Source organism: Mustela nigripes, chromosome 12, assembly GCF_022355385.1.
Source record: "Mustela nigripes isolate SB6536 chromosome 12, MUSNIG.SB6536, whole genome shotgun sequence".
NCBI lineage: Eukaryota > Metazoa > Chordata > Mammalia > Carnivora > Mustelidae > Mustela > Mustela nigripes.
Genome location: NC_081568.1, coordinates 129,635,358 through 129,661,960, shown reverse-complemented (window position 1 = coordinate 129,661,960; position 26,603 = coordinate 129,635,358). Strand labels below are relative to the sequence as shown.

General features: G+C 34.1%; 1 protein-coding gene across 3 annotated transcripts in view; it reads right to left on the bottom strand.

The window, feature by feature from the left end:
* Positions 1-26,603, bottom strand: part of FER (FER tyrosine kinase) — a 473,779-nt gene that overhangs the window by 354,683 nt on the left and 92,493 nt on the right. For all 3 annotated transcript variants that reach the window (XM_059418338.1, XM_059418340.1, XM_059418339.1), the window contains 3 exons: positions 20,520-20,703; positions 17,758-17,895; positions 17,048-17,167 (listed from right to left, as the gene is read on the bottom strand). In XM_059418338.1, the coding sequence (XP_059274321.1) occupies positions 17,048-17,167; positions 17,758-17,895; positions 20,520-20,703 (442 nt within the window). The remainder of the gene's footprint in view (positions 1-17,047; positions 17,168-17,757; positions 17,896-20,519; positions 20,704-26,603) is intronic.

Below are 26,603 nucleotides of genomic sequence, written 5' to 3'. Positions count from 1 at the left end.
GGGCTCTCTGCTTGGCAGGGAGCCTGCTTCCCTTCCTCTCTCTCTCCACCTGCCTTTCTGTCTACTTTTGATCTCTGTTTGTAAAATAAATAAATAAAATCTAAAATAAAATAAAATGTTTATCATCAGCCTTTTAAAGCAATATATGAGGGCGCCTGGGTGGCTCAGTGGGTTAAGCCGCTGCCTTCGGCTCAGGTCATGATCTCAGGGTCCTGGGATCGAGTCCCGCATCGGGCTCTCTGCTCAGCAGGGAGCCTGCTTCCTCCTCTCTCTCTCTCTGCCTGCCTCTCTGTCTACTTGTGATCTCTCTCTGTCAAATAAATAAATAAAATCTTTAAAAAAAAAAAAAAAGCAATATATGAAACCCAAAAAATACAAAAGAAAATATTTAATAATCCAACTCTATAAAAGTTTAAATTTATTAGAAGTTAAAGAGATGATAAAGAAAGTCAGAATTTAGAGTCAAACTATAAAGAAATATTTGCAGTGCAAATTACAAGCAAAAGCCTTCTTAGAATGGGGTACCTGATAGTGCACTCAGTTAAGCATCTAACTCTTGGTTTCAGCGCAGGTAGTGACCTCAGGGTCGGTGAGATCAAGCCCTGCACTGGGCTCCCTATTCAGCACAGATTCTGCTTAAGTTTTTCTCTCTCTGCCCCTCCCCACCCTGTTCTCTCTCTCTATCAAATAAATCATCTTTAAAAAAAAAAAAATCAAGCCCTCTTAGAGAATATGACAACCAATTATGAAAATGGACAAAGAACATAATTGAAATTTCATCAAGAAAAAATGCAAATGATCAAAAAGCATATGAAAATATTTACAACCTGACCCACAATTAAATATCTGCAGATGAAATAAATAGCAAATTTATTTTTCATATAATAATTTTGGTAAGTATGAAAAAAGGGATAATACCCAGTATTCTCAATATTGTAAAAAATAGTAACAGAAACACATACACTGTTGATGTGACAACACTGGCACAAATTTCTTAGAAATCAACTTGGGATTGTTTTTCAAACTTCAAATTAGAATATTATCTGAATATCTAAAAAAATTAAAAATATTCCTCAACATCTAAAAATCTATCTTACCAAAATACTTTACAATGTATACAAAATTTGCCCATATGAAGGTTCGTTGCAACACTGTTTATAAAAAAAAAAAAGAACAAGAAAACATAAGTGTCCATCAACAGGGGAATGGTTGAATAAATTTTAATCCATACAAAGTGGCACGTAATCACTAAAAAGAATGAGGTATACAAATGTAACTTTCTTCAAAGAAATATTTTTAAATTGAAAGGCATGATGAAGAATAAATATAGCATGGTTCCATTTATATTAAAATACATGTATGTGTATGGGCTATGAACTGAACTGTATCTCCTCAAAATTCCTATACAGAAGCCCTAAGTCCTAGTGTGTGGTGCTTGGGAAGGGAATTATTAGTTAGATGAGTTTTTGAGGGTACAGAACTCATGATGGGATTAGTGTTTTATAAGAAGAGGCACTGGAGAGTTTGCTCAAAATACAGCAATCCAGATTATTTCATTTTTGTTTAGAGTTAAGTAACATAATGAATCTTAATACTTTCCGAAGACATTACTGCAGCAAAAGATAACCTATGTTGCCTATATAATAATGATCCAGAATCAGAAGGAAAAGGTAAAATTAATTTTCTTTAGGTTTACATATATTTATAAGAAATTTACTTCAAATCTAGGGGCCCTGGGGTGGCTCATCAGTTAAGTGTCTGACTTCAGCTCAGGTCATGATCTCAGGAGATTGAGATCAAGCCTTGAGTCAGGCTCCCCACTCAGCAGGGATTCTGCTTTTCTCTCCCTCTTTCCCTGCCCCTCCCCCACTCATTCTCTCTCTCTCTCTCTCTCTCAAATATAAAAATAAAATTATATCAAATATAATATAAATATTATATTTATAATATATATAATATATATATTTTTAAAAATATAAAAATAAATTTACATCAAATCTAGTAAAATTGCATTTTTTCATTTGATGGTGATAGAAACTTCAGTTATCTGGAAAATACACTTTTATAGAATAGTTCATATCCTCACTACTAGATTAAAAAAAATCCTTACTATATTAAAATTCAAGCATATTCTCAAGAAAGCTACATTTTAACTTCTGGTTTCAAGTTATTTATTAAACACTTATAAATAAATAGATAAATAGTACTCACATGTAATGCTTTGCTGTTACATGATCTCATGAAAGTCCAGATCACAGGACACTATCTCAGAACCTGTCCCAACCACCTTCTGTCACCCCAGCCTGGAGGTAAGACAGTAAAGACCAGCCTCTCTATACTGTCTTGGCCATGTTACATAAAAGCTGAATTTGATAGAAAGCTCTCTTTACTACTTTTCACTCCTCTGTTTATACCTCTCTCCCCTATACCTTACGGTCATTCTCTTCTCTCCTGTTTAATCTTCCATTCATCTCTTTTCAACTCTTCACTCATTTAAACAAGTGTTTACTAAGCACATTATCAGGCACTGTGCTATACACTAGGGGTATAACAATAATCAAGTCTGGCCTCGGGAAACTTATATTCTAATAGAAGAAATATCAACTTTTTTTCTTCCAACCCTCTTTCCTTAATTATCTTTGACTATTACTATTTACTTGCCATAGTTTTTTTTAATTCTTCTCACTGTACCACATGGTCCACTCCATCTTGAAATAAATACATAGTCCTAATAAACTGTAAGATACAGCATGATGGCTTACTCTCCACAGTACATCCCTTACACTTAGCACAGTGTCTTACACATAGTATGTGCTTAACTAAGTTCTCCACATCTTGTTAATCTAGAGAAATCCACATATGAAGCTTTTTTTGACAATTTCCTAAGCTTCTTTTGACAATTCCCTAACTCTCAAGATTGCCCTGATCCTATCATTCTGAATTATCTAGAAAATGAAACCAAAGAGCTACCACAGTGTGGGAACAACATAATTTATTACTTTCACCCACTGACTAATTATGGAACTAAAAAGATATATAAACCACTAATGCAATGACTCAATGAAGGAAGCTTTAGTTCTATACACAGGAGTCACTAGTACAGGGCTAATAGTCCTTTCATGTAAAAGTAGTATCATCAAGCTAAACATTTTACCTTACCACCTGAGAAAAAGGAAGTATTTGTGATTATAACTATATCTTTACTACATTTAGGAAAGCACCTTACTCTGATATAATAACAGAGAACAGATCTAGAACCAGACATCCTGAGGTTTAATATTTACTTAGCTTTTTTAAACTTCTATTTCCCCTGCTAATAAAATGGAAGTCAATTTAAAACCTTAACTGAAGGGGCCCTGGGAGGCTCAGTGGTTAAAGCCTCTGGCTTCGGCTCACGCCCTGATCCCAGGGTCCTGGGATTGAGCCTCACATCAGGCTCTCTGCTCAGCAGGGAGCCTGCCTCCTCCTCCTCTCTCTCTCTCTCTCTGCCTGCCTCTCTGCCTACTTGTGATCTGTCTGTCAAATAAATAAAAATCTTTTAATAAATAAATAAATAAAATAAAACCTACCTTAAAGAGTTCCTATGACTATGATGCATATTTTTTAAGTTCCTCTTACAGACTTTGAAGCATAACATGTTCTCTATAAATGTAACTTTATATTATCAACCAATTTTATTAGTTTCATAAAAATATTTTTTCAGAGAAGTAACTTTAAATTTTTCCTTCTACCTTTTAAGAATATTTTATTAATTTTGGTGCAAAAGAATAATGTTGCTCCCAAGGCAGAGGCAGAATTGAATATATTTTAAATAAAACTCAAGGATAGGTTATATTTTTATTATTTATACATTATTCCCAATTGAGGGCAAGTACAATAAAGGAATGCTGCAAACACGCTACATGAAAAATAGAGAAGCCACTGATATTTAAAAGTTTTCCCTTCAAAACAATGTTATTTCCAACAAAGTGTGAAAATTTTTAGTTCCATGAGAAATTAACATAAACTTGTATTTCTTTGTAATCCTTGGTCCAAGTAAAAGAGTAAGTATGCCTATGGGTGTGTGCGCACACGTGCACACACACACACACACACGTACATACATGTTGATTTTATGTGACTTAACAGTAATAATATCATCACAAATCTTAAAGGAAGCAAAAAATGAGAAATCCTATTATTGACCCCTTCATATTTTATCATTTGGACAAATTCAAGGGAAGACATTTGATTGTGGTAAGCATCAGAATTATCTTACTAATTACAGTACTGCCCTCTCTTTATTTGCTATTTTCACTCTGAAAAGGAAGAATGAGGTGAAAGCCAGAGTCCCCACCCACTGCTACAATGGACAAGTTTAAACTACCTTAGACCCCATTCATCACTGCCACTTCTATGAAAGTATATTAAAATCCAAAACTGCTAATATTTTTTCTTCCTTTAGTAATCATTTAGTCTCCTGAAAATATCACTTTAGCTTTCAATGAGAAATTAAATTTGATGCTTTTAAATGCTAAATTATATGAGTACATGTCAGCTCAATTATGAGAATGGGGTGACCTTATGATTTCTTTTTCAAATTCCCGATTTGCGCTATAACAACTTAAACTCAGAAAGAGACAAACCTACCCCAGCTTACTAGATTCCGTAAAGGCCTAGAAGAGCTAACAATACTTCTGTTCCAGGTCTGTTCTGTTAGCTAGAATTCACCACCTGCAACACTTACCAATGAAGGCCAGAAGGCCCAATGAAGAAAGAAAGGACACTAAAAGTAAGGAAAGAAGGAAATGAGAGGGAACAGAAAAATAGTATCAGTTGCCCTACTTTTTCCAGCTCCTGATCATGGCAAAAAATTGGTATGTCTTCTTGAGGCTTTAAGTTTTGGATGCCTTAGCACAAACAAAGCATAACTAACCTTCACATAGTCTTCTTAAATTAAAAAATAATAATAAGTAAGTCTTTGAAGTCAAAACTTTTTAATATTCTAAATTCTTTTTAATATTCTAAATCTCTAAAGATCCCTGGTTGTAAATTCAAAGTGGAAAAGAGAAATGATTTAGAAGAATGGAATTATATGGGGAAAATATTTTCTCTTCTTTATTACCATCCCCCCCCAAAAAAAAACAAAAAACAGAAAAACAAACAAACAAAAAAACCTGGAGTGGGATGGATCCAGTGAAAGGGAAAATATTTTCATAATTACAGTTCATGTATAGATGACATAATATATGTCAGGATAGTGTGCAAATTTCAAAGCACTATTCACCATTGTTTGTACACAAATATAATGTAACAGTTCAAATGGCTTATTCTTCACATTTTTATGTTTATTTTTTTTAAAGATTTTATTTATTTATTTGACAGAGAGATAGAGAGCACAAGTAGCAGAACAGCAGGCAGAGGGAGAGGGAGTAGCAGGCTCTCTGTTGAGCAAGGATCCCGATGTGGGACTCGATTCCAGGACCCTGGAATCACGACCCAAGCCAAAGGCAGTCGCTTAAACAACTTAGCCACCCAGGTGCCCTATTCTTCACATTTTTAAATTAAATATGTTACACTTAAATAATTTTATGCAAAACAGTTAAATTTCATGAGACTGCCTTAAAAAAAAAAAACCTCTATAAAACTGACATAAATACTTTACATTTACTGAATGCCAACCAGTTTTAAACACTTTATAAATAAGGACTTAAATCCACAACATTCTTAAAACAATATTATCTCCATTTACACATGAGAAACTGAGGCACAGAGATTAAGGATTTTGTCCAAGGTCACAGAGCTGGTAAGTGGAAAAACATAGATCCTGAGACCATGAACTTAATAACTAATATCCTGTTTTAGTAATTTCATACCATAAAATTCATCTAATATATATGCTTCAACAAGTACACATAGATATAAACACAAAGATATTTATTCAAACACTGCTTGTAATCAGAATCACCAAAGGTGAATTCACTGCGATACTAATGACACTTAACCTTCAGGCACCACACTTGCAAGATCTCGACCCAGACTCTGCACTTACTTTCATATTTGTAAGACACTATAGTTTTTTTTTTTTTAAGATGCCCCCTACACACACACACACACAAACCGATTTTATATGCTTCAGCCTCTACAAAACCTGTATCCACCCCTAACAACAGGAAAAAACTGGAAATAAATGGCCATCTATAAATAACTACATTAAATAAATTTTATTACATGTAAGCAATAAAATACTGTACACTAATAATATTTCATATATATTAAGAAAAGAGGATAAGGCAAAAAAGTATGCATAGAATAAGCCCATTTAAGTCAAGAAAACAATTTATATACATGGAAATGCTTATATATACATTCTGGAAAGATATATGAACCTTTTTCCACCGATTAACACCAGAAGGTACAAATGCGGTCTATAAAAAGGAAAGCTTTGATTTTCACTGTACACCCTTTTGTAAGATTTTATGGATTTTATCATTTGCAAGCATTAGTTGGATACTTTTTAAAGACTTAATGTTATTTAAAGACACAAAAGCCAAAAACAATTGTAGAAAGTAACAAGTTTTCAGTACTTCTACAGTAACTTTTCTATTGTCAAACCATTGGCCATCACTATCTAAATCTTAAAGCACTCTTGCAGAAACGTAACTTCCTAAAAAATTATACATTATAAACTTCCAATACTGTCACATTCTTGTGACATTTGGGTTAATTAAAAATAAATTAATAAATAGAAAAGGGTTACACAGCTGCCTGAAGTAATTTTTCAGACATCTCTTTTTCTCTATGACTGCAATATAAATTGAAGAAATAAAACATTTCTTATGATCTCTTTCTTAAAATATAACTGTAGCAGCACAGCAATTTATGGGTGACCTTCTATACCATGACACAAATCTTTATTAGCTCTTCTCAAGATTAAACAGAAAATAGCTCTTAATCAACCAAAGTTGTGAGCTTCTATTAAATGCATTTATCTCCTAAAGACACAAACTCACCCACCCCACCCAAAAAATCCACCTGCCTTCTTCCATGTGATTTCTCTGTGTCCCTTATCAATATATCCTTTTAACATGTCATCTGCCTTTTAATATTTTACATATTTCCAAATATTTCACTCATTCAAAAAGTATTCCCCTAACATAACTGTAGTACCTTTTCAACCAAAGACCAAATTTAAACTATGACTATAAATGAGAACAGCAAAAAACAAACTTGATAAAACAACAATCCTGCTTAAAATGTGAGAATACTGCATTATTTATCATTCTACTGACGGACAAGGTTGATTCAGTCTAATGGGTTAAATTGGTATCATTGCCTCCAACAGGAGTCAGTAACATTTTTCTATAAAATAAATATTTTAGGGTCTGCCATCAAGAGGCAAAATCAAGGTTATTATGTAGGTAACAAAAGAGAAAACAAATATAAATAAATATCTTACTGAAAATTTCAAAATATAATATTAATTGGGTACAATTCATTGTAAGACTAGTGTATCAATGAGAAGGATAGAAATCTTCTGAAGGAAATAATTTTTCCCTTCATTGGGGTTCAAAGTTAGTGCTCATCATAAAACCAACTGTAAATGTTCATTTGTTAAGGCAGATATATCATGAGATTTCATGTTTTTCATCTTTGAAAGGATTTTTTCACATAAATGGAAACTGGCAATATACCATTAACAGTCATAAGCAGATGACTTTAAATAAGTATATTTACTGCTTAAAAGGCATTTATAAAATTATATTGCATGATTTTTAGCATATCTCTACATTGCAGACTCATCACTCCAGACTCCCACTCCTAGATGGGAACTCCTTACTTGCACAGTTGAATGGATTTTTGAAATGCCAAAATACTTGCACAGAGGTCCAAAACTCACTGCTAGAAACGTAGTTTGAGCATAGAAAATACATCAGCTATAAATTGGTGAATGTTTTAATGTTTGATGGCACAGGAAGTACATACAATAGCCTGCCAATACCTGGGATTCAAGAAATGTTAGTTGCCATCTAAATGACTTTACTACAATATAAATCCTGCATATAAGCATTGGCCTATCTTGCAATTTTAGGTCAAATTCATTAGGAAAATATTCAAGTCTTTAGCACAAGCTAATTTTTCTGAAGCTTTTGGAATTCAGTGTTGAATAATAGTAGTTGAGGGAAAATCTGATTATTTAGAAAAATTTCAGTTTTGGCTCTGACCTCAAAAAAAAAAAACAATAAAACTTTACTACTTCTAACTCATCAAAATCCTATGTAATAGGGCAAGTGAGGGTAGTCAATTCCAGTTTTTGACAAAAATTCATGGACTGATGATGGTCAAGTCCATGAGAACAAATGAAAGTCATTACTGATATTATTAATTTGAGAACACAAGATTAGATTGGATATTTTTCCAAGAAGTACCTGCTTATGAAAAACACAATGAATAATCATACTAGGTAAACACCTAACATTTTCTCAAGCTTTGCAAATTCGTTCAACTATGCCTCTTTCGGACTCACATATTTTTAACACCATCAGTTTTAACACATCTCAAGAGAGACCACTTCAGTTTGTACTGAATGAGTGTTTTCTCAACCTCTTTGAAAATATTCTTGTCTGTAGTTGAGCCACAAAGACTATTCCTAGAGAGTAATTCTTCAGTCACTTCAGGCTTGCCATTCAGTCCTCAAACAAACAACGACTGAGCAGTTTTGATCACACCTGCTGACTTATCAAGAGACAGGAAAGCCACTTGAAATCATTTATTTTTTTAAATTAACTAATGATGTAGCTTCCAACCTTCTCAACTCTTCAAGGAATGTTCTCACTGAAAGACTAATAGACATAAACAAGTTTATTTTGTCTAGACATATTTCCTATTTCCTTAGTTACCACAGTGAAATACTAATTAATTCACCACTAGTAAATTACTTTTCCTGTTTCGATAACAAATGAGCCACCCAGAAACTTATTTTGGTTGCGTCCTTTTCATATTTTTCTGAAGAAAGTCTGCTGTGATGAGGTAGTACATTTTAAATTTTATAATTTTCCTAACTGATGCTCTCCTGTGAGTTAGTGATACTGAAATGAGTATTTAGACTGACAATGCCAACATATATTATATCATTTTATATGATCATTTTATATCATCATAGTGCCACTACATAATAAACACACTACTGTGCCACTTAATTCAATAACAAAATAATACACACTCCACTATGTCTTATCTTGATAAGCACCACAGTAATATATATTGTATACCTGAAATGAATATAACATTTACATGTTAATTACACTGGAATTAAAATTTTTTAAAAATTTTAAAAAGTGCAACATTCAAAATCTATACTCTTTTTTTTTTATTTTGACATAATAGGAATGGGCTGATAACAGAAAGTCATTCAAATGCTGTAAGACAGCAATATGTGCGGCAGTCAAAATGCTACTGAGTTCGAACGGTGTCAATGTGGTCTGTAGTACACCAAGCAGCAGTGTGAAGTGAGGAGAACACCATATATGGTCTCTGTCAAAAATACTCAACTCTGTCATTGTAGCAACGGTAATAAATAAATGAATGAGCATGGCAGTGTTCTAATGATCCTTTATTTATATACTCTGTTGTTTAATCTTCACATGATCATTATGTGTCACAAAATATGTTTCCACTGATTTTTTTTAAACATTTAAAAATGTAAACAGTATTCTTAGCTCACAGCATAAAAATAAGTAGCAAGCTGGATATGGCCCACAGCCCATAGTTTGCTAATTCATATCCCATAAAATCCAAAAGAATGACTTTCCCACATAATTACCATTCTTCAATTAAGAGATCTTATTTAGGGGTGCCTGGATGGCTCATCAGTTAAGCATCTGCCTTTTTGGCTCAAGTCATGATCCCAGGGTCCTGGGATCAAGCTTCCCCCTCTTACCCTACATCAGACTCCCCACTCAGTGGAAAGCCTGCTTCTCCCTCTTCTCCCTGCTTATGTTCTTTGTTGCTATCTCTCTCTCTCAAAGAAAGAAAGAAAGAAGGAAAAGAACGAAAGAAAGAAAGAGAATCTTTAAAAGAGAGAAAGATCTTATTATACCCCATTATAAAAGCTAACCACATTCTGACTTTCAATTTTTATTTATTTTTTTTAAAAGATTTTAGTTATTTATTTGACAGAGAGAAATCACAAGTAGTCGGAGAGGCAGGCAGAGAGAGAGAGGGAAGCAGGCTCCCTGCTGAGCAGAGAGCCCAATGCGGGACTCGATCCCAGGACCCTGAGATCATGACCCGACCCGAAGGCTGCGGCTTAACCCACTGAGCCACCCAGGCGCCCCCTGACTTTTAATTTTTAAAAAATGTACTAGGAAACACAGGCTTGAGGTTGGGCTTTAGTTAGAACACAAGACTATTGGGGGCACATGGGTGGCTCAGTAGGTTAAAGGCTCTGCCTTCAGCTCAGGTCATGATCTCAGGGTCCTGGGATGGAGCCCCGCATCGGGCTCTCTGCTCAGCAGGGAGCCTGCTTATCCCTTTCTCTCTCTGCCTGCCTCTCTGCCTTCTCTCTCTCTCTGTCAAATAAATAAATAAAATCTTAAAAAAAAAAGAACATAAGACTATATAACACAATCTTTTAGAATTCTAATATATGTACTACTGATAGGCAGAATAACTTATAATAAAAGAAACCTCATTTCAAACCAGAAAACTGAATCAAAAAAGACCTAAGTAGTACCATAACGCCTCATAATTCTATTAAAATTAACCTTAACTCCTCTTTGGGCAGACATGCTAATGTTCACCTTGTTTTGAAATAACTCGGTATCTTTAATTTGCCTTAATTAAACTACTGATGTGCTTGTTCAGAACTCCATTTACCTGCTTCAAGTTCGCCACAGATTGCAGATGGATGCCTCATCTATCCCAAATGCCAAAACTAATGTAATAAATACTTACATATATTTTTTTCGAATGTTCAAAATTTTATAGACCTGTCCTCTTCAAGTTATTCTGATGAGCTAAAATTACTGAGTCCCAAATTATTCAATTAAATAGTAATTAGATGAGAGCAAATATTTGCATATAGCATCTTAATAAATGGATGATTAAAATCAATATAGTATCTTTTCTAGCATTTTGCAAAGAAGAGTGATTCAAAACAGAGGCAGATGAGGAAAGAGTGATGAAGGGGAAGATAACAGGCTGTAGCTCACAGAGACAAAGAAAACAACCTCAGATTGCAGCTTGAAGGTAATACAGCTAAAATGGATGTGTGATGGGAAGTGTACGATTTCAGGTGTCCAGTGCTAGAAATTATTGGAGGCTGAGGAAGCGGCCCTCTACCACACCATGATCTACTTGCAAAAAAATTTCCCATAAGTAGGCAATAAACAATCTTACAAATACATGAGTTGAAGTCTCTATATACAATACCTTTATCAATGTAGCTGATACAAATTATGAGACTATGATAAAATGCCTCCTGGCACATATTTAGATAGGTAAATGCAGTAACTTTGCCATTTACTATTATTACAACATTAGATTTCCAACAAGCCTCCTTTTGGGTATGAATAATAGTTATGTAATAATGTCAGAACCTCTTACATGTAGCTGAGAAAACTCTGCATGACACTGTAAGTGGGAAACAAGAATAGAAATTATTAAATATATGAATAAATTTCTGCTAATAAAAATGACAATTTGTATGTTACATTTGGGAATCTAAAAAAAAAAAAAAGCCCCCTCCAAATTAAAAGATGTCTTTTTATGAATAGCAAAGTGAAAAATATAATCTTAGGGAAAGAGGATCTACTTGAACTTCGAATACCTTACAATTTAACACTGACCCAGAAGTATGGCAGAGGAGAAGAAAATACAAAGAATCAAAAAGGAATCCAGTTAGACTACTGTAAAACTGCTACTTTTAATCCAATGACACAAGACAACTTGAGGAATATAAATCTGTCAAAAAAGTTTAACAAAAATATATTATTTAAATATGAAAGATACATATTCAAACAGAGCAACAGTCCTTAACCATTTTGGGTGGTAAAGCCCTCTGAAAAATTGCAGGAACCCGCCGGCAGAAAGTAACACACACATTTCTACACACAATTTTACTGGGTTTATGGCACAGAGTTTTAATCCTGCCTACACGATAAAGTCACCTGGAAAGCTTACCAAAAATCCCAATGCCTAGACCCTCCCCTACAAAATCTGATTTAATTGGTTTGGGTGAGGTCCCAGGCAGCATTTTTTAAAGCTCCTTCAATAATCCTAACATAAAGCCAGAGATGATGACATCCACTATTCAAAAACTTCCTGAAATCTCTCCATAAAACCCTCTTCATTCACTTGCTCATTCAACAAAGATGTTAATTAATCATCTGCAACCTCTGGAGTTTAGCCAAAAATTCTGAAGAGTCCTAGAGAAATGTAGTCCAGTTCTTTCTGTTTCACAGTCACCACGAATCAGCAGTCTGGCAGTCTGCCACTATGACTTGCATTATTAGAAAAATTCTCCAGGAGTCAAATACTAATGATTCTCACTTCCAAACTAATGTAACCTTTCACAAAGGAAGGTCACCAGATCACTGAAACAAACACAGAGGAAATGAAAAATGAACACAGTTTTGAAGTTTTCCTCTACTATCTCTTATTACAGCTCTTAAATGGGCTCAGGAAAAATGTAAAACATGGGGAGGCACGGGCCATAAAACATGGGCATTTTCAAATAACACCTTTGAGAGTGTTCTATTCTAAAACTATACAGAGCACTGTGATTCAGGAACAAGTGTTTAGTGAAAGGACAAGTGACGCAATGGGAGGAAAAACAAATAGCTAATATTCTGGAAAGTCATGCCACAATAAAATCGCAAAGATTAAAGAAATAAAACTACATTTACTTAGCATTATTATAAACACTGGCCCCAACAAGCTTTCCTACTACCCTCATCTACTCACCCCCATTCCAACATATGATCTACATATATACAAATACATATATGTCCTATTTTTTTATTAACAGACTCATTCTATAAATATTACTGTATAACTTTCTATTTATCATATACTTTGGAGATCTTCCCATAAAAGCATATATATATGTGTATATATATATATATATACACACACATATATGTATATACGCATATATATGTATACTCGTGTATGTTTACATATATGTGTATATATATAAATAAAGATATCTTGCTCTATTTAAAACCTGCATAATCTGAAAAATTCTAGCTATGGTATTATGTAAATATCATAATTCAACTGATCCCTTATTGATGAATATTTAGGGTGTTTCCAGTGTTTTGCCAAAACAAAAGGACTATTTTAAGACCTTTATAGTCCTCAGTCTCTATTCAAATTAATGTCATATATACTAAAATGTGGTTTCTCAGAAATCCACATTCATATGCAGATATTAAAATCCATATTGTACACCTGAAACTAATACAACACTGTATGTTAACCAAAAAAAAAAGAAAATCTAATCTATGAATTTTGAAATATTTTTGTGTTTACCAAATTTAATAATTAATGAAAGTGACATATTATACCTTGTAACATAGTTTTCTTTTCATATTTAGTAACTAACAAAAAAGTATTTCCAAAAGCCCATGAAAAACTAAGCATCGTGCTTGGGCGTCCACCCCAAGCAGTCATTAAAATAAACAACAAAGCCAATACCTCAAACTTGCTGTGTGCCAGGAATTATTCTAAGTATTCTACATTCATTCATGCATGTAAGCTTTACAACAACACTATGAGTTGGGGGCCATTATTATCACCATTTTATATTTGAGGAAAACAACACATATAGGGACTAAGTAATCCGTCCAGTTTCACAGAGGTAACAGCATAATGTCAAGATTCAGAATCAGGCAATGCACCATGTTACACTTAGACCTATATCCTTGTTTACCTATAGGTTAAGTTCTAGAAGCAAAATTTCCAACTCAAAACATATGAGCAAGTCCAATTTGACCTATGTTGCAAAATTATACTCCAAAAAGCTTACACTAATTTATCTTTCTGCCAAGACGTTGTAAGAAGGCTTATTTCTCCATACCCTCCATAACGATGTGTATTATCAAATTATTTAGTTCTTGACAATCTGGGAGAAGGAACAGCTGCCTTTTTAAAAATGGATATTTCTTTATTGTCACAGGACTATTGGTCATTTATATTTATTTTTCCAAAGCTATCTATCTGTTCATCTGTTTGATTTATTTATTTCTATTGGACATAATACTTCAACACATTGAACAACAAAATTAATAAATTAATGCCTCAAGAAAGAAATTAGCTCAACTTCAAAGCACTAATATTATGCTAAAAAGACTTTGCATCATATTAAATATATACATATGTGTGTATATATACACATATTTTGTGGATTTACCTTAGATTATTTTAACAGTGCCAATAAACACATTGAATAATTCATTCTTGGAATAAAATTCTTGAGGAAAATCTGCTCTTAAACTCATATCCTAATTTATTTTTTTTTAAAGATTTTATTTATTTATTGACAGAGAGAAATCACAAGTAGATGGAGAGGCAGGCAGAGAGAGAGAGAGGGAAGCAGGCTCCCTGCTGAGCAGAGAGCCCGACGCGGGACTCGATCCCGGGACCCCGAGATCATGACCTGAGCCGAAGGCAGCGGCTTAACCCACTGAGCCACCCAGGCGCCCCTCATATTCTAATTTAGACCCTGCTCAGTGAAATGTAGCTAAAGTTTTGTCTCACCCAGGTGCCCCAATAAGATGTAAGCAATTAAATCTTCTATCACATTATCAAAGATTTATTATCCTTAATTTATGACATTTTTTTACTGCTTCATCACCATAATTAAGAAATAATGATTTATGTGCATAACTAGTTTTATACTCATTATACTCTGGAAAGCAATAAAACAAATTATTCTTTGGTCACAAAATCTCTTATTTTACATAAGCTTTTAACAGGTAGCTATTTTTAATTTTGCCATATTACACTCCAATGTTTTTATACTCATTCTTTCTTGGTGTTTATTAAAATAAATTGACCGATTTTAGCATAAATACCTTGAAGGTATTAACCCTTGCAACCTTAAATATACAGTAAACATATTTTGATGAATAAATGAATAAATTACTTGGGAACGACATAATGATCAAAAAAACCCAGGAGTAATTTATGCCAAATTCCTTCACCTAGCAGCACAGAATAGGAAAATGAAATTTGTCACTGCACAAGAAATGAGAAACTCTACTATCCATTTCGTGCCATAAATCTACCCCTATCGTTATTCTCAACCTTGGCACTGTTGACATTTTCACCAGATAACTCTTCATTACAGATGACTGTCCTATGCACCGTAGGATACTGAGCAGCATCCATGGCCTCTACCCACTAGTTACCAGCAACACCTTCCCATCTGACAGACAAAAATGTCTCCAGATATGGTCAGATGTTCCCTGGGGACAAAAATAACTCAGGGTAAGGATCACTGGTTTAAAGATGGCTAACATTGCAAGTATATATCTAAAACGAAAGTAAGACTCCCATGAAGGACTTCAAAATTTGGGAACAGCTTCAAGAATCCCAATATGGTTGCTAGAAAAACCTCCCTAATTCAGTACACTCCCATGCCTCCCTCCCACTCAACAGTCAGTCCACCATAACTTTTAAGCTTTCAGGTGATTCAACAAGTATTTGTTAGTTTCTTCCATTCCACTTGCTCAACTTTAAAGTTTTTAACCCCTTTCCAAGAACTAGTTGCAGGATCCGACCCACTCAGTTATTCATCTATAAAACCACAATATTACTGAACAATAGAAAGGAGATTGTTAAGTTATATTAGAAGGGGACTTCTGGCTGAGTCTTTTGAGGTAAAGTGCCAACAATCCAGATGATATTATGTATCCAATACTGAAGACAAATGAGTACATAATCATTCCTAGCTGTGGTTCTGATCTAGAAGACAAGTGTATATAGTGCTTATTAATAAATGTTTTTCTGTTGCTCCTAAAAAAATTATTAATGGATGAGTTAAATATTTATTTATTTGAAAGAGACAAAGTGAGAGCATGAGCCAGGGAAGGTGCAGAGGGAGAAGCAGGCTCCCTGCTGGGCAGGACCCTAGAATCATGACTGGAACTGAAGCCAGATGCTTAAACCACTGAGCCACCCAGAGACCAGTGAGTTAAATATTTACAAGTAGAATGCCTTAACTATGTTTTGTTTTTTCTTTTCTTTCCTTTCCTTTCCTTTTCTTTTTTCTTTTTTAAAGATTTCATCTATTTATTTGACAGAGAGAGAGTACAAGCAGGGGAAGCTGCAGCCAGAGGGAAAGGGAGAATGAGCATGTCCCCATGGGGCTAGGATAATCACCTGAGTGGAAGGCAGATGCTTAACCTTCTAAACCACCCAGGTACCCCCATTAACTCTCTTTTCTAAATTTAAAAATATACTATTGGTGGCCTCTACTACTTGAAAAGGACTGAAAAACACATTAAGATTTCTCAAAACTCCTTTAAACTATTTGGCAACAATAACAAGGTGAAGAACTAATTTATTTAAAAGCCTGTAACAGAAGACATCCCTGCTCACAGAGAAAAGAATTCAAAGTCAACTTTTTATTCTAAACACTCTGACACCTGAGTCTCTTCTTTATCACTCAATGTTCTCATTTCCAAAATGGTTCTGCCAAATAGTTTTAACTTTTAACCATTGAACAGGAAAGAGAAAGGAAGGAAGGAAGGAAGGAAGCCAGCAAGGATGGACGTTAGTTAGTTAGTTTTGAAAAGCATGAACCAGTATTCCAATATAAGTAACTGGCAAGTGACTATAACATCACATAGAAATTTGATTTTCAGAATTACCAAAATTAGTGATCACAATGACTGAAGTTAATATATTTTTCAAAACATTTCTTTCTGACCAAACAACAATCAGTTCATTTTTAATTTACTTTTCATTACTTGCAAAAAATGAATTTAAAATCTGATAAAGTACAACTATAAACAATAACACTAATTTTTTAAACTATTCAGATTTTCTAAATACTTACATTACTTGCAAACTTTCTGCTGTTAAATTATTCCACATAATTTCATTTGCCTGAAGATTTTCATTTTCTTCTAGTAAGGAAGTATCAAATTCAATTTCTTGCTCCTTAGCAGCCGTTGTTCTAATAAAGCATGCCAAATAATTTTGATCAATATGACTATACCATCATAATATATCTTTGTGCACACCAAAGGCAGAGTATTTGTTACCCAAAATTATGTTCACAAAATAGAGTAAATACAAATAGAATAAATCATATTAAACCCCAGGCATTAAGATCGAGTCGCATAATTTCAGCCTTAATTTCATTTGTGGAATATGGATATTAACCTGTTTTATTACTGTCATAATGGTAATGAGTATACCTGGATAAATAATTGACGCATCATAAATTTAACATACATACAAAATCAATATTATCATTATACAAATGTTGAAAAAATATATAATTTCATGAATTAAATACAAGTTTAAGCAATGATACAGTAACAACTGACAAATTTTAAATTTTAAAAAAACATAAAGATAATTATATAAATTAGTTATCACTGAGAAAGAACTTTGAAAATAATTAAAAGCAGATAAAGTAATCAGTAACATCATATGTCCTAACAAGCTCTTCAATATCTTATTTTAATTTAGTTAAATACTATGTAGTAGAAAAGAATACTGTCACAAATACTGAAAGAAGAATGAAAATATTTTACATACCTGTGAACATCTATGAAATTATTATATTCTGTGCTAGGGTCTATCTGTTCAACTGACATTTGAATCTCTTTATGGACATTCACTATTTCCTCTGTAACAAGACTGGTTATCTGGCTGTATTCATCAAATATGCCTTTTCTGAAAACAAAAATAAAATTTTACATTTTTAAGTCTTCAAGGGAAACACAGGCCCAAAAAAGATTCAGAACAATAAACATAAGAAATGTAATACCAACATTTATAGATGGTGATTTTATGCACCACCTTATATCATATACCTGGATAGTTAAGGGATTATACAAAGGCAGAGATTAACAATTTACGTTTGATGTAACATAATAACTGCAAATAATCTAGAATAAGGCATTACCTTTTCCAACATGTATTTGACATACCCAAAATGTAAGGTCAGGTTGATCATTTTCTATTTCTAAAGAGTGTCATACAAATGCTCAAGTCCATTACATGGAACTGTGGATCAACTCCTGTCTCTTTAATGTTTCTCTGCAGTGGCTGCTTCTTCCTCAAATATTTGACCTCTTGGTTTTCTCTTGCTCCTGGGCCCCTGCTCTTTCCTGCGTACTTAATTACAGAGTTCAACTCGTTCTATATACCTTCAATGACATCAAGAGCTCTTCTCCTGACCTCTAGTCAGTATGAAAAATGTCACAAAACACATTAGCTTTATCTAATGAATACAAAAGAAAAACTACTCTGTAGCAAAGACCTGATCCCAACTTAAGAATGCTATGCTGTAATAATATACCACTGGTCAAAAGTGGCCTCTACAAGTGTGGACAGACAGGCTTATCTTGCCTTTTCCCAAATAAATAAAAGACATAGCTTGCTTTTCTATTCTAAAATCATCACTCATAAAAAATTATTACTTTCAAAATCTCTCTTATTCAGTGTTCTCCCAATAGCCAAATACTCTTTGGGGTTTAAAAAAAAAAAAGATTCAAACTGCTTCAGGCAATGCGAATTTGAAATGATTACAGAAATCACCTGACAAATTTTAAAGAAAAGGCAAAGGCAGAGGAAATTTAAAACAGATTTAGTAAACATCCTTGCGGTTCTGACCACAGAAGTGAAAGTACTGAATGATATTAATGTAAATGACCCTATTTAGATAATTCTCATAAAGCAATACCATAATATGATGTGGAGATGATTATTAACATACACCTTTAGGACAAATGGAATTTAAAAAAACAAATTCTAATGTTATTATGTGAATGTGACATGGAATTCAATTTCAGTGATATTATCATGCTTGAATATTTTAAATGCTGGAACTAAAATAATTTATTGTTAAAGATAATATGCTATAGGAAACTACTATGTCTCAAAAACACATCTAGGGATGATGTAGATGCCATTACTGAAGATTCATGTGAAGAGTTTGAAAAAATAATGACTCATGAAATGAAAGTAGGAAAGGAAGTATTTCTGAATCAAACTACATAATTTAAAGTAGACATAACTATGGGGTGCCTGGGTGGTTCAGTCCATTAAACATATGACTCTTGATTTCAGCTCAGATCATGATTGCAGGGTCCTGAGAGAGAGCCCGGAGTGGGGCTCAGCAGGGAGTGTACTTGAGACTCTCCCCCCCCCTACTCATGCAAGCTCTAAAATAAATCTTTTAAAAATTAATAAAAAAATAAAGCATACATACATAAATTTATACATTAAATATTTTAAGGAGATATTTTATAATACCATTAAAAGCTTACATACTCAAGTGAACTAAAAACTTTTTTATCTTTTTACTGGGAAAATGGGAGATCACCTAAACCAGCTAATAAAGCAGATGAAGTCTACCAGAGTGGTTAATCTTTTCCTATTGTATTGATATCTAAACATGTGTGCTGTTGACATACTGTCCAAAGTATATCATTAGCTCCTTGGAGGCAAAAATTGCAGCCATATCACAGGCAGCATGTTTTGCATACATTAGAACTTCAATAAACATGTTGATTTTGATCTCACACAATAAAAGCTGGCATATAAATCTTCAAAAAATTATTTTCTTTGATGGAGCTAGAATATAATGCTAAGTGAAGTAAGTCAATCAGAGAAAGACAAATACCCTATGATTTCACTCATGTGGAATTTAAGAAACAACTAACAAATAAAACAAGCAAAGGGGACAAAAGGGAGAGGCAGAGAAACCAAGAAACAGACCCTAACTAAGAGAACAAACATGGTTACTAGAGGTGAGGGGGTGAGGTGATGGGTGAAATAGATAAAGGGGATCAAGAATACACTCATCACAATGGGCAAAGATTAATGTATAGAATGGCTGAGTCTCTACATTGTACACCTGAAACTAATAATCACAGTGTATGTTCACTATACTAGAATTAAAATTAAAAACTTTAAAAAATTATTTCCTTTGGACTACTCAGTCGCTCAATATTTAAAACACTACCCTCTGAATATAGATACTCACTTCTTAACACTTGTGAAATAATGAATTTTTTTTTTACCTAAATTTCCAGCTAATGGGAGTAGAATAAAAATATACAAAAAGAAGGACCATTTTTAGGGCTGGCTGGAGGGCTTAGGAGATGATAATAAACTGAATGGACACCAGAAGTGAAAATCAAGCAGGACCAAGGTAAAACAGATCTGTCCATTGGCCTGGATCAATAATGAAGTTCACAAAACACAGACAAGTTCTATCCAAAAGCTTACACAGGAGAGAAAATAACATTAATTAAATTAAATGAAAATACCAAGTATGAAATGTAACTTACAGTGCTTTTATCATTTCCTCTTGCATCTTTTGTAAAGAGTCCAGAAGCAAAGGAAGTGTGGTGTTATAATACTGATTCTGATGCAGCTGCGCCCCTTTCAATGCCAATACATACTGATTATGCAACATATGAAGTTTCATTGTCGCTTTGTCATATCGTTCCTTGGCCTTTTCGGTTTCTTTCCCTGAAAGAAACATTGAAGAAAGTTTACAAGGAGATAAAAAAGCTTTATCTTCTCCACATGCAAACTAAGTGACCACTATTTTATATTTCACACATTTTAAGAATAATAATAAAATTTTATTGAACATTCACTATATTTTCAGCTCTATGCAAAGTACTACAAATTTGCCAGTACTGTGCACACAGGCTGCTATGAAGGAGGCATATATTCCAGTAAATGTTTGGTGAATGTAGATTAATGTATAATTTTTTACAAAATTATACAGAAATGTGATCCTTCTCATTTTCAAGCAGCTCACACCAAATTGGAACAACAATGCAAATAAAACTGTATAATCAAGGAAACAGGAAAGTTTATAAATATAATGTTAAATTTTTAGGTCTGTATTTGAGGTATCAATAAAGACAAGGGGAGTCAGAGGAGGCTTTGTAGAAAAACCAAACATGGGGTGTATCCAGGAAGGTATAAAAAAGAATGGACAAAAATTCCTCCTTTTCTTCCTTACATTCAATGCATATTATGAACTGATCACCACCACAAGAACTGTGCAAAACATTAGGAATTCAGTACCCAGCAAAACCGAGTCCTCAACCTAGAACCCCTGGTCTGGTGAATTGGAATACTGAGGGAAAATATGTTGAGAATAAGTGAAATGACATAGGCAAGCAAAGAAATAAGCTCAAAGAGGGCAAGTTTCAAGGAAGTGAAGGCATTATGTCTATAGAGGTAGGGCAACTTTAGTTGTCAAAGACTTGAAAATCAAGCAGGGAAATGTAAACTTGATATGGGAGAAGTCCAGGAGATATTGATAATATTATGAACTAAAACCTTTTGGGGTGACTTTAGTAAAATCGTTCAGAAAGTATTTACAGATTGACAGTATAAATGATTCTGTAAGTAAAATTTTTAAGCATGTCTTCAATTTTTGGTGCAAACTGAACAAATATATCTTGTCAATTATTTAGATTTAGGGAATAAACTTTTCAAAATGTTTATTAATTTTTGCCCTCTTTCCAAGCATAATCCTCCAAATGAATCTTCTCCCAAAAAAAGATCTATGTTGAGAATTTTTGATGACACAGGCTCCCCTCTGCTGGCACTCTGTTTTGGTGTGGCACCCATCTGAGTAGTCCCTATATGTAGGAGTTGGAAAAGCATTCCCTGTTGGAGGATGTCCTAGCCCAAGGCCGAAAGCAGAGAAAAGTCAGTGTTTTGGGGGAGAGAGGAGACCGCAGACCCTCAGATAGGCACGGGCAGGGCAACAGAGTAAGAACAGTTCCCTTGCCTTTGTCATCTCCCCTCCAATTCTCAGGTATGGAACCACATCTACCTGGTAAAAAAGGAAATCTTTCTGGCACACTCGTAGATCTCTGCTACCTACAAACTCTACTGGTTCTAAGTAGTAGAGCCACCACGGACTTCTAGGGAGCTGCACGTAATTATTTTACAGAGCATAACTCTCTAGCCATAGTCCATTAGCCAGTTCCTCCACATGGGGATATTACCCAAGTTATTTACAAATCGCTGCCTGAAACAACCTATTTTATGTTATAAAATAAAGAACTTCTCAAAGAGAAAATATTTTAATCACCAGAGTATCTTTTCTAACCCTTCTCTGGAAACAGGCTCTAATGCCAGACTGGGAGGATGGGAGTATATATATTAATTCAGCTCTGATCTGAAGGGATCAGAAAAAAATAACATGAGCTACTACAGAAGTGGCTTTTATCACTTTTTGACTACAGCTCATAGGATAACATATTTTATGTCATGAGCCAATAATCATATACATTTTTAAATATGTAATTGAAATAAACTCATGAAAGACATCCTTACTATCCTTACTATGAAGGATGCCCTGTGATTTCAAAAAATTCTATTATACTTGATTTTTTATTTTTTTAAATCTTCATTGAAAAACCAATAAACCTTTTTGCCTCAGTTAATACAAATCCCTAGAGAAATTTTTACTCATTCTGTATGGCACTAGGGATAATCTTTTTAATGTCACAATTACAAATCACTTCAACAATACTAATCATGAATGATATTTAAGATTCTCAGGAACACATTCCCCTACATGTTCAATCATTACAATCATTTTTTACATTGACTACTATATTTATTTATCCATAAATATTGCTACTTGGCATCCTTCTTGCAAAAATACATTTCAAAAAATATCCCAAGAGGGGTGCCTGGGTGGCTCAGTGGATTAAAGCCTGTGCCTTCAGCTCAGGTCATGATCCCAGGGTCCTGGGATAGAGCCCCACATCGGGCTGCCTGCTCTGCAGGGAGCCTGCTTCCTCTTCTTTCTCTCTCTCTGCCTGCCTCTCTGCCTACTTGTGATCTCTGTCTGTCAAATAAATAAATAAAATCTTAAAAAAAAATATATATATATATATCCCAAGAGTCAATATAGCTGACACATCTATGACCAGCCTCAGAATCTCCCTCTAAAATAACAACCCCTTTTCCTCCCTAACTCCACAAGTCAGGACAAGCCTCCTAAATGAAACTAATATCCAGGAGCCAAAGCACATACCCAACTAAATGGAAATCAATGTTTCAGCTGGGAGCCAACTTACATTAATGTCTGAAGGCGACAGAAAAGTCCACAAACACATACTATAGAAGCTGTCAGAGCAGCCCTTTCAAGGCCCTTTCTTTCGTTCTTTTTTTAATTTCATTTATCATTTTTAAGCTAGTTTATGGACACTTTACTTAAAATTTGGCAAAATCTGACAAGAGTTCAAAAAGTCACATAAATTACACAGACAAATTGATCGCAAGTAATAAAGACATTTTCTAGAGTCTAAATATTGATAAGAAGAAAATAAAGCAAGCATTTTTCAGTCAAGAGTATTTAAGTACTGTGTTCTAACTTGTTAATTTTTATCATAAATTCAAAAAGTATGATTATGTAGTAAATTCAATTAATTCCATATTTTATGTCACTTTTTAAAAACTATTCCTTTTTACATGAACTCTATTATTCTTAATTAAGTACTTGGATTTTTTAGTGTAACTTCACAAGTCAAGCTCTCCACACAAACATTTTCATGTAGACATTTTAACCATCTATCTGTTCTCCTATTTGCAGATTTTTTAAACTGCACTACCCATCTGTCTTTCTAGGTGGTGATGATGCACTAAATAGGCAACACTCAGCTAAGATTTTGTAATCTAAATTAACATTAGAAAAGTTAAGAATTTCTCACTTTTTTTTTACTTTATGACAAACAACCTGAAAAAGGCTGTAACAACCAAACTGAATTATCAACAGCTTATCAGTGGTCATTAACAGAATTTACAGAAAATTAAATGCCTTCGAAAATATCCAAGTCTGAATTCATTACATTAAAATACTACTACTAATAAAGCTTTTAAAAAGAGCTTTGGGTTTAAAACTGAATTTAGATATATGTCTTAGTGGGTTTTTGGTTTTTTGCTTTTGTACTCTATAGCCCACATACATGTATGTATTTGGTTATAAGATGTACTTGTGCATGCACATGACTGATCAACCTATCTATATCTACCTCCCACTTTCCTTCCCCTGTAGAAATCAACAAAAAGTTTCAAAAACATGTCCACCTGCCATCATTTGGAAAGGAATTCTATTATATTTTTTTCCTGATTTGTTTTAAAATAATTATTTAGGTCCCATGAAAACTATATAATTCAAGAAATAGTAGTACTCTGTGAAAACCAGTTACAAAAAAATTTTCTTTTCATTCCATTCACTTCTTAAATACGTTGCAAAAAATTAACACGATTATTGCAACATAGCTTCTCTTTTTTTTTTTAAGATTTTATTTATTTATTTATTTATTTATTTATTTGACAGACAGAGATCACAAGTAGGCAGAGAGGCGGGGGGGGGGGGTTTGGAAGCAGTCTCCCCACCTAGCAGAGAGCCCAATGCAGGGCTTGATCCCAGGACCCTGAGATCATGACCTGAGCTGAAGGCAGAGGCTTTAACCCACTGAGCCACCCAGGCGCCCCACCACATAGCTTTTTGGTACAGAATCTTTCACATCACTATTAACCTTTCCTAACTTTTAAATAACTACATTTGAGCTTAAAATTAATGTGAAGTATGCAGAGCCAAGTAAATTTTTATTGACAGACACAGAATTATACCTCTGTTGCCATATGACTTTTTTTTAATGATGAGAGGCATCGAAGCAGGGCATGAAGTTGTCTATGTGTCAATTAACAGGGAGGAAAACGTCCCATTTTTCCTCCTCCACATAATGAAGTTCACAAAGAGATTGAATTATAAGTCTTTTGCCACCACTTGCTGACAAATCTGTTTAATGTTTGTAATAACAGAGTGTATATACAACATGTCATGCCATAAACAATATTATGAAGCTAGCAAAACTCAATTATGTAAGTTTGACATTTACAAGAGACAGGCAAGACTACTCATTAAGCTAGCCTAGAAAGTCAAGTATTTTTTATTATAAATTTCGGAAGTATTTACCATTTGTTAAATATTATGGTGGAAAGCCCCTGATAATAAACAAGAAGTGATTATTTTCACAAAGTAGAATGCCTGCAAGATGACTTTACTTTCATTTGGGTAACTGACTACCATCTTACATTTTTCCTACCTTTCAAAAATTCCTCCTCAACTATACAATTTCTACTTATTACTCTGAGCAAGAAGAAAATAACAAGAATTCATCCTAATGTATGAGTTACTTGGGCCAAATATCTACACATGGTTTTTCACATCAAAGTTAAAATTCAAGTATGACATAAAGGAACAATGAATGAGCTACCCATTTACTCGACACTATTCAGACAAAAAGCAGACTTAAGAAGTCAGGATTTTTTTCTCAGCTTCTCCTTTGATTAGCTGTGCAACTCAAGCAAGTCTCATAACCTAAATTTTAGCTTCTGATTTCCAATCCTGGGAGTTAAATTATCTGCCCTTATCAATTCACTGGGTTGTGAATGGACACTAAATGGCCAAAAACTATCAATATGCAACAGCAAAGGCTAAGGAAGACACAGAATTTGGAGAGCTGAAAAAAACCTTTTGATCATATGCTCCTATAAAGCATTAAAAGTACAACAGGTATATCCACACTGTGCTATTTTTAATAAATTTCATGGCACATGAAAAAACTGATACATCAATCAAGAATTATTTGCTGGATGTGTTATGGGCTCTAAAATGTTCAAGGAACTAAAACAGTTGTTTTTTTTTTTAAGATTTTATTTATTTATTTATTTATTTGACAGAGAGAAATCACAAGTAGATGAAGAGGCAGGCAGAGAGAGACAGAGGGAAGCAGGCTCCCCGCTGAGCAGAGAGCCCCATGCGGGACTCGATCCCAGCACCCTGAGATCACGACCTGAGCCGAAGGCAGCGGCTTAACCCACTGAGCCATCCAGGCGCCCCTAAAACAGTATTTTTTTTAAGATTTTATTTATTTATTTGCCAGAGAAAGAGAGCACAAGCAGGGAGAGCAGCAAGCAGAGGGAGAAGCAGGCTCCCTGCTGAGCAAGGAGCCCAACGCTGGACTCCATCCCTGGACCCTGGGATTATGACCTGTGCCAAAGGCAGACGCATGACCAACTAAGTCACCCAGGCGTCCCTAGTGGTATTTTATTTAAAAATTGAGCAAAATACCTTTACAGAGTAGGCTCTCTTAACTGTGCTATATATTTCCTTGCATATAGTGACTGCTAGATTCAACTGACAACAACCTTTTAATAACCTGCAAATTGAATGATATGTCATGTGCAAATCTATATTCCATAATCTAACAAAGCTGTGAAGGAGAGGGTTCTGGATAGATGTAATGAAGCAATAGCATAATTCTAAATTTCTAACATAGCACCTAAAAAACAAAAAGAAAAATAAATAAGCCCACATCCTT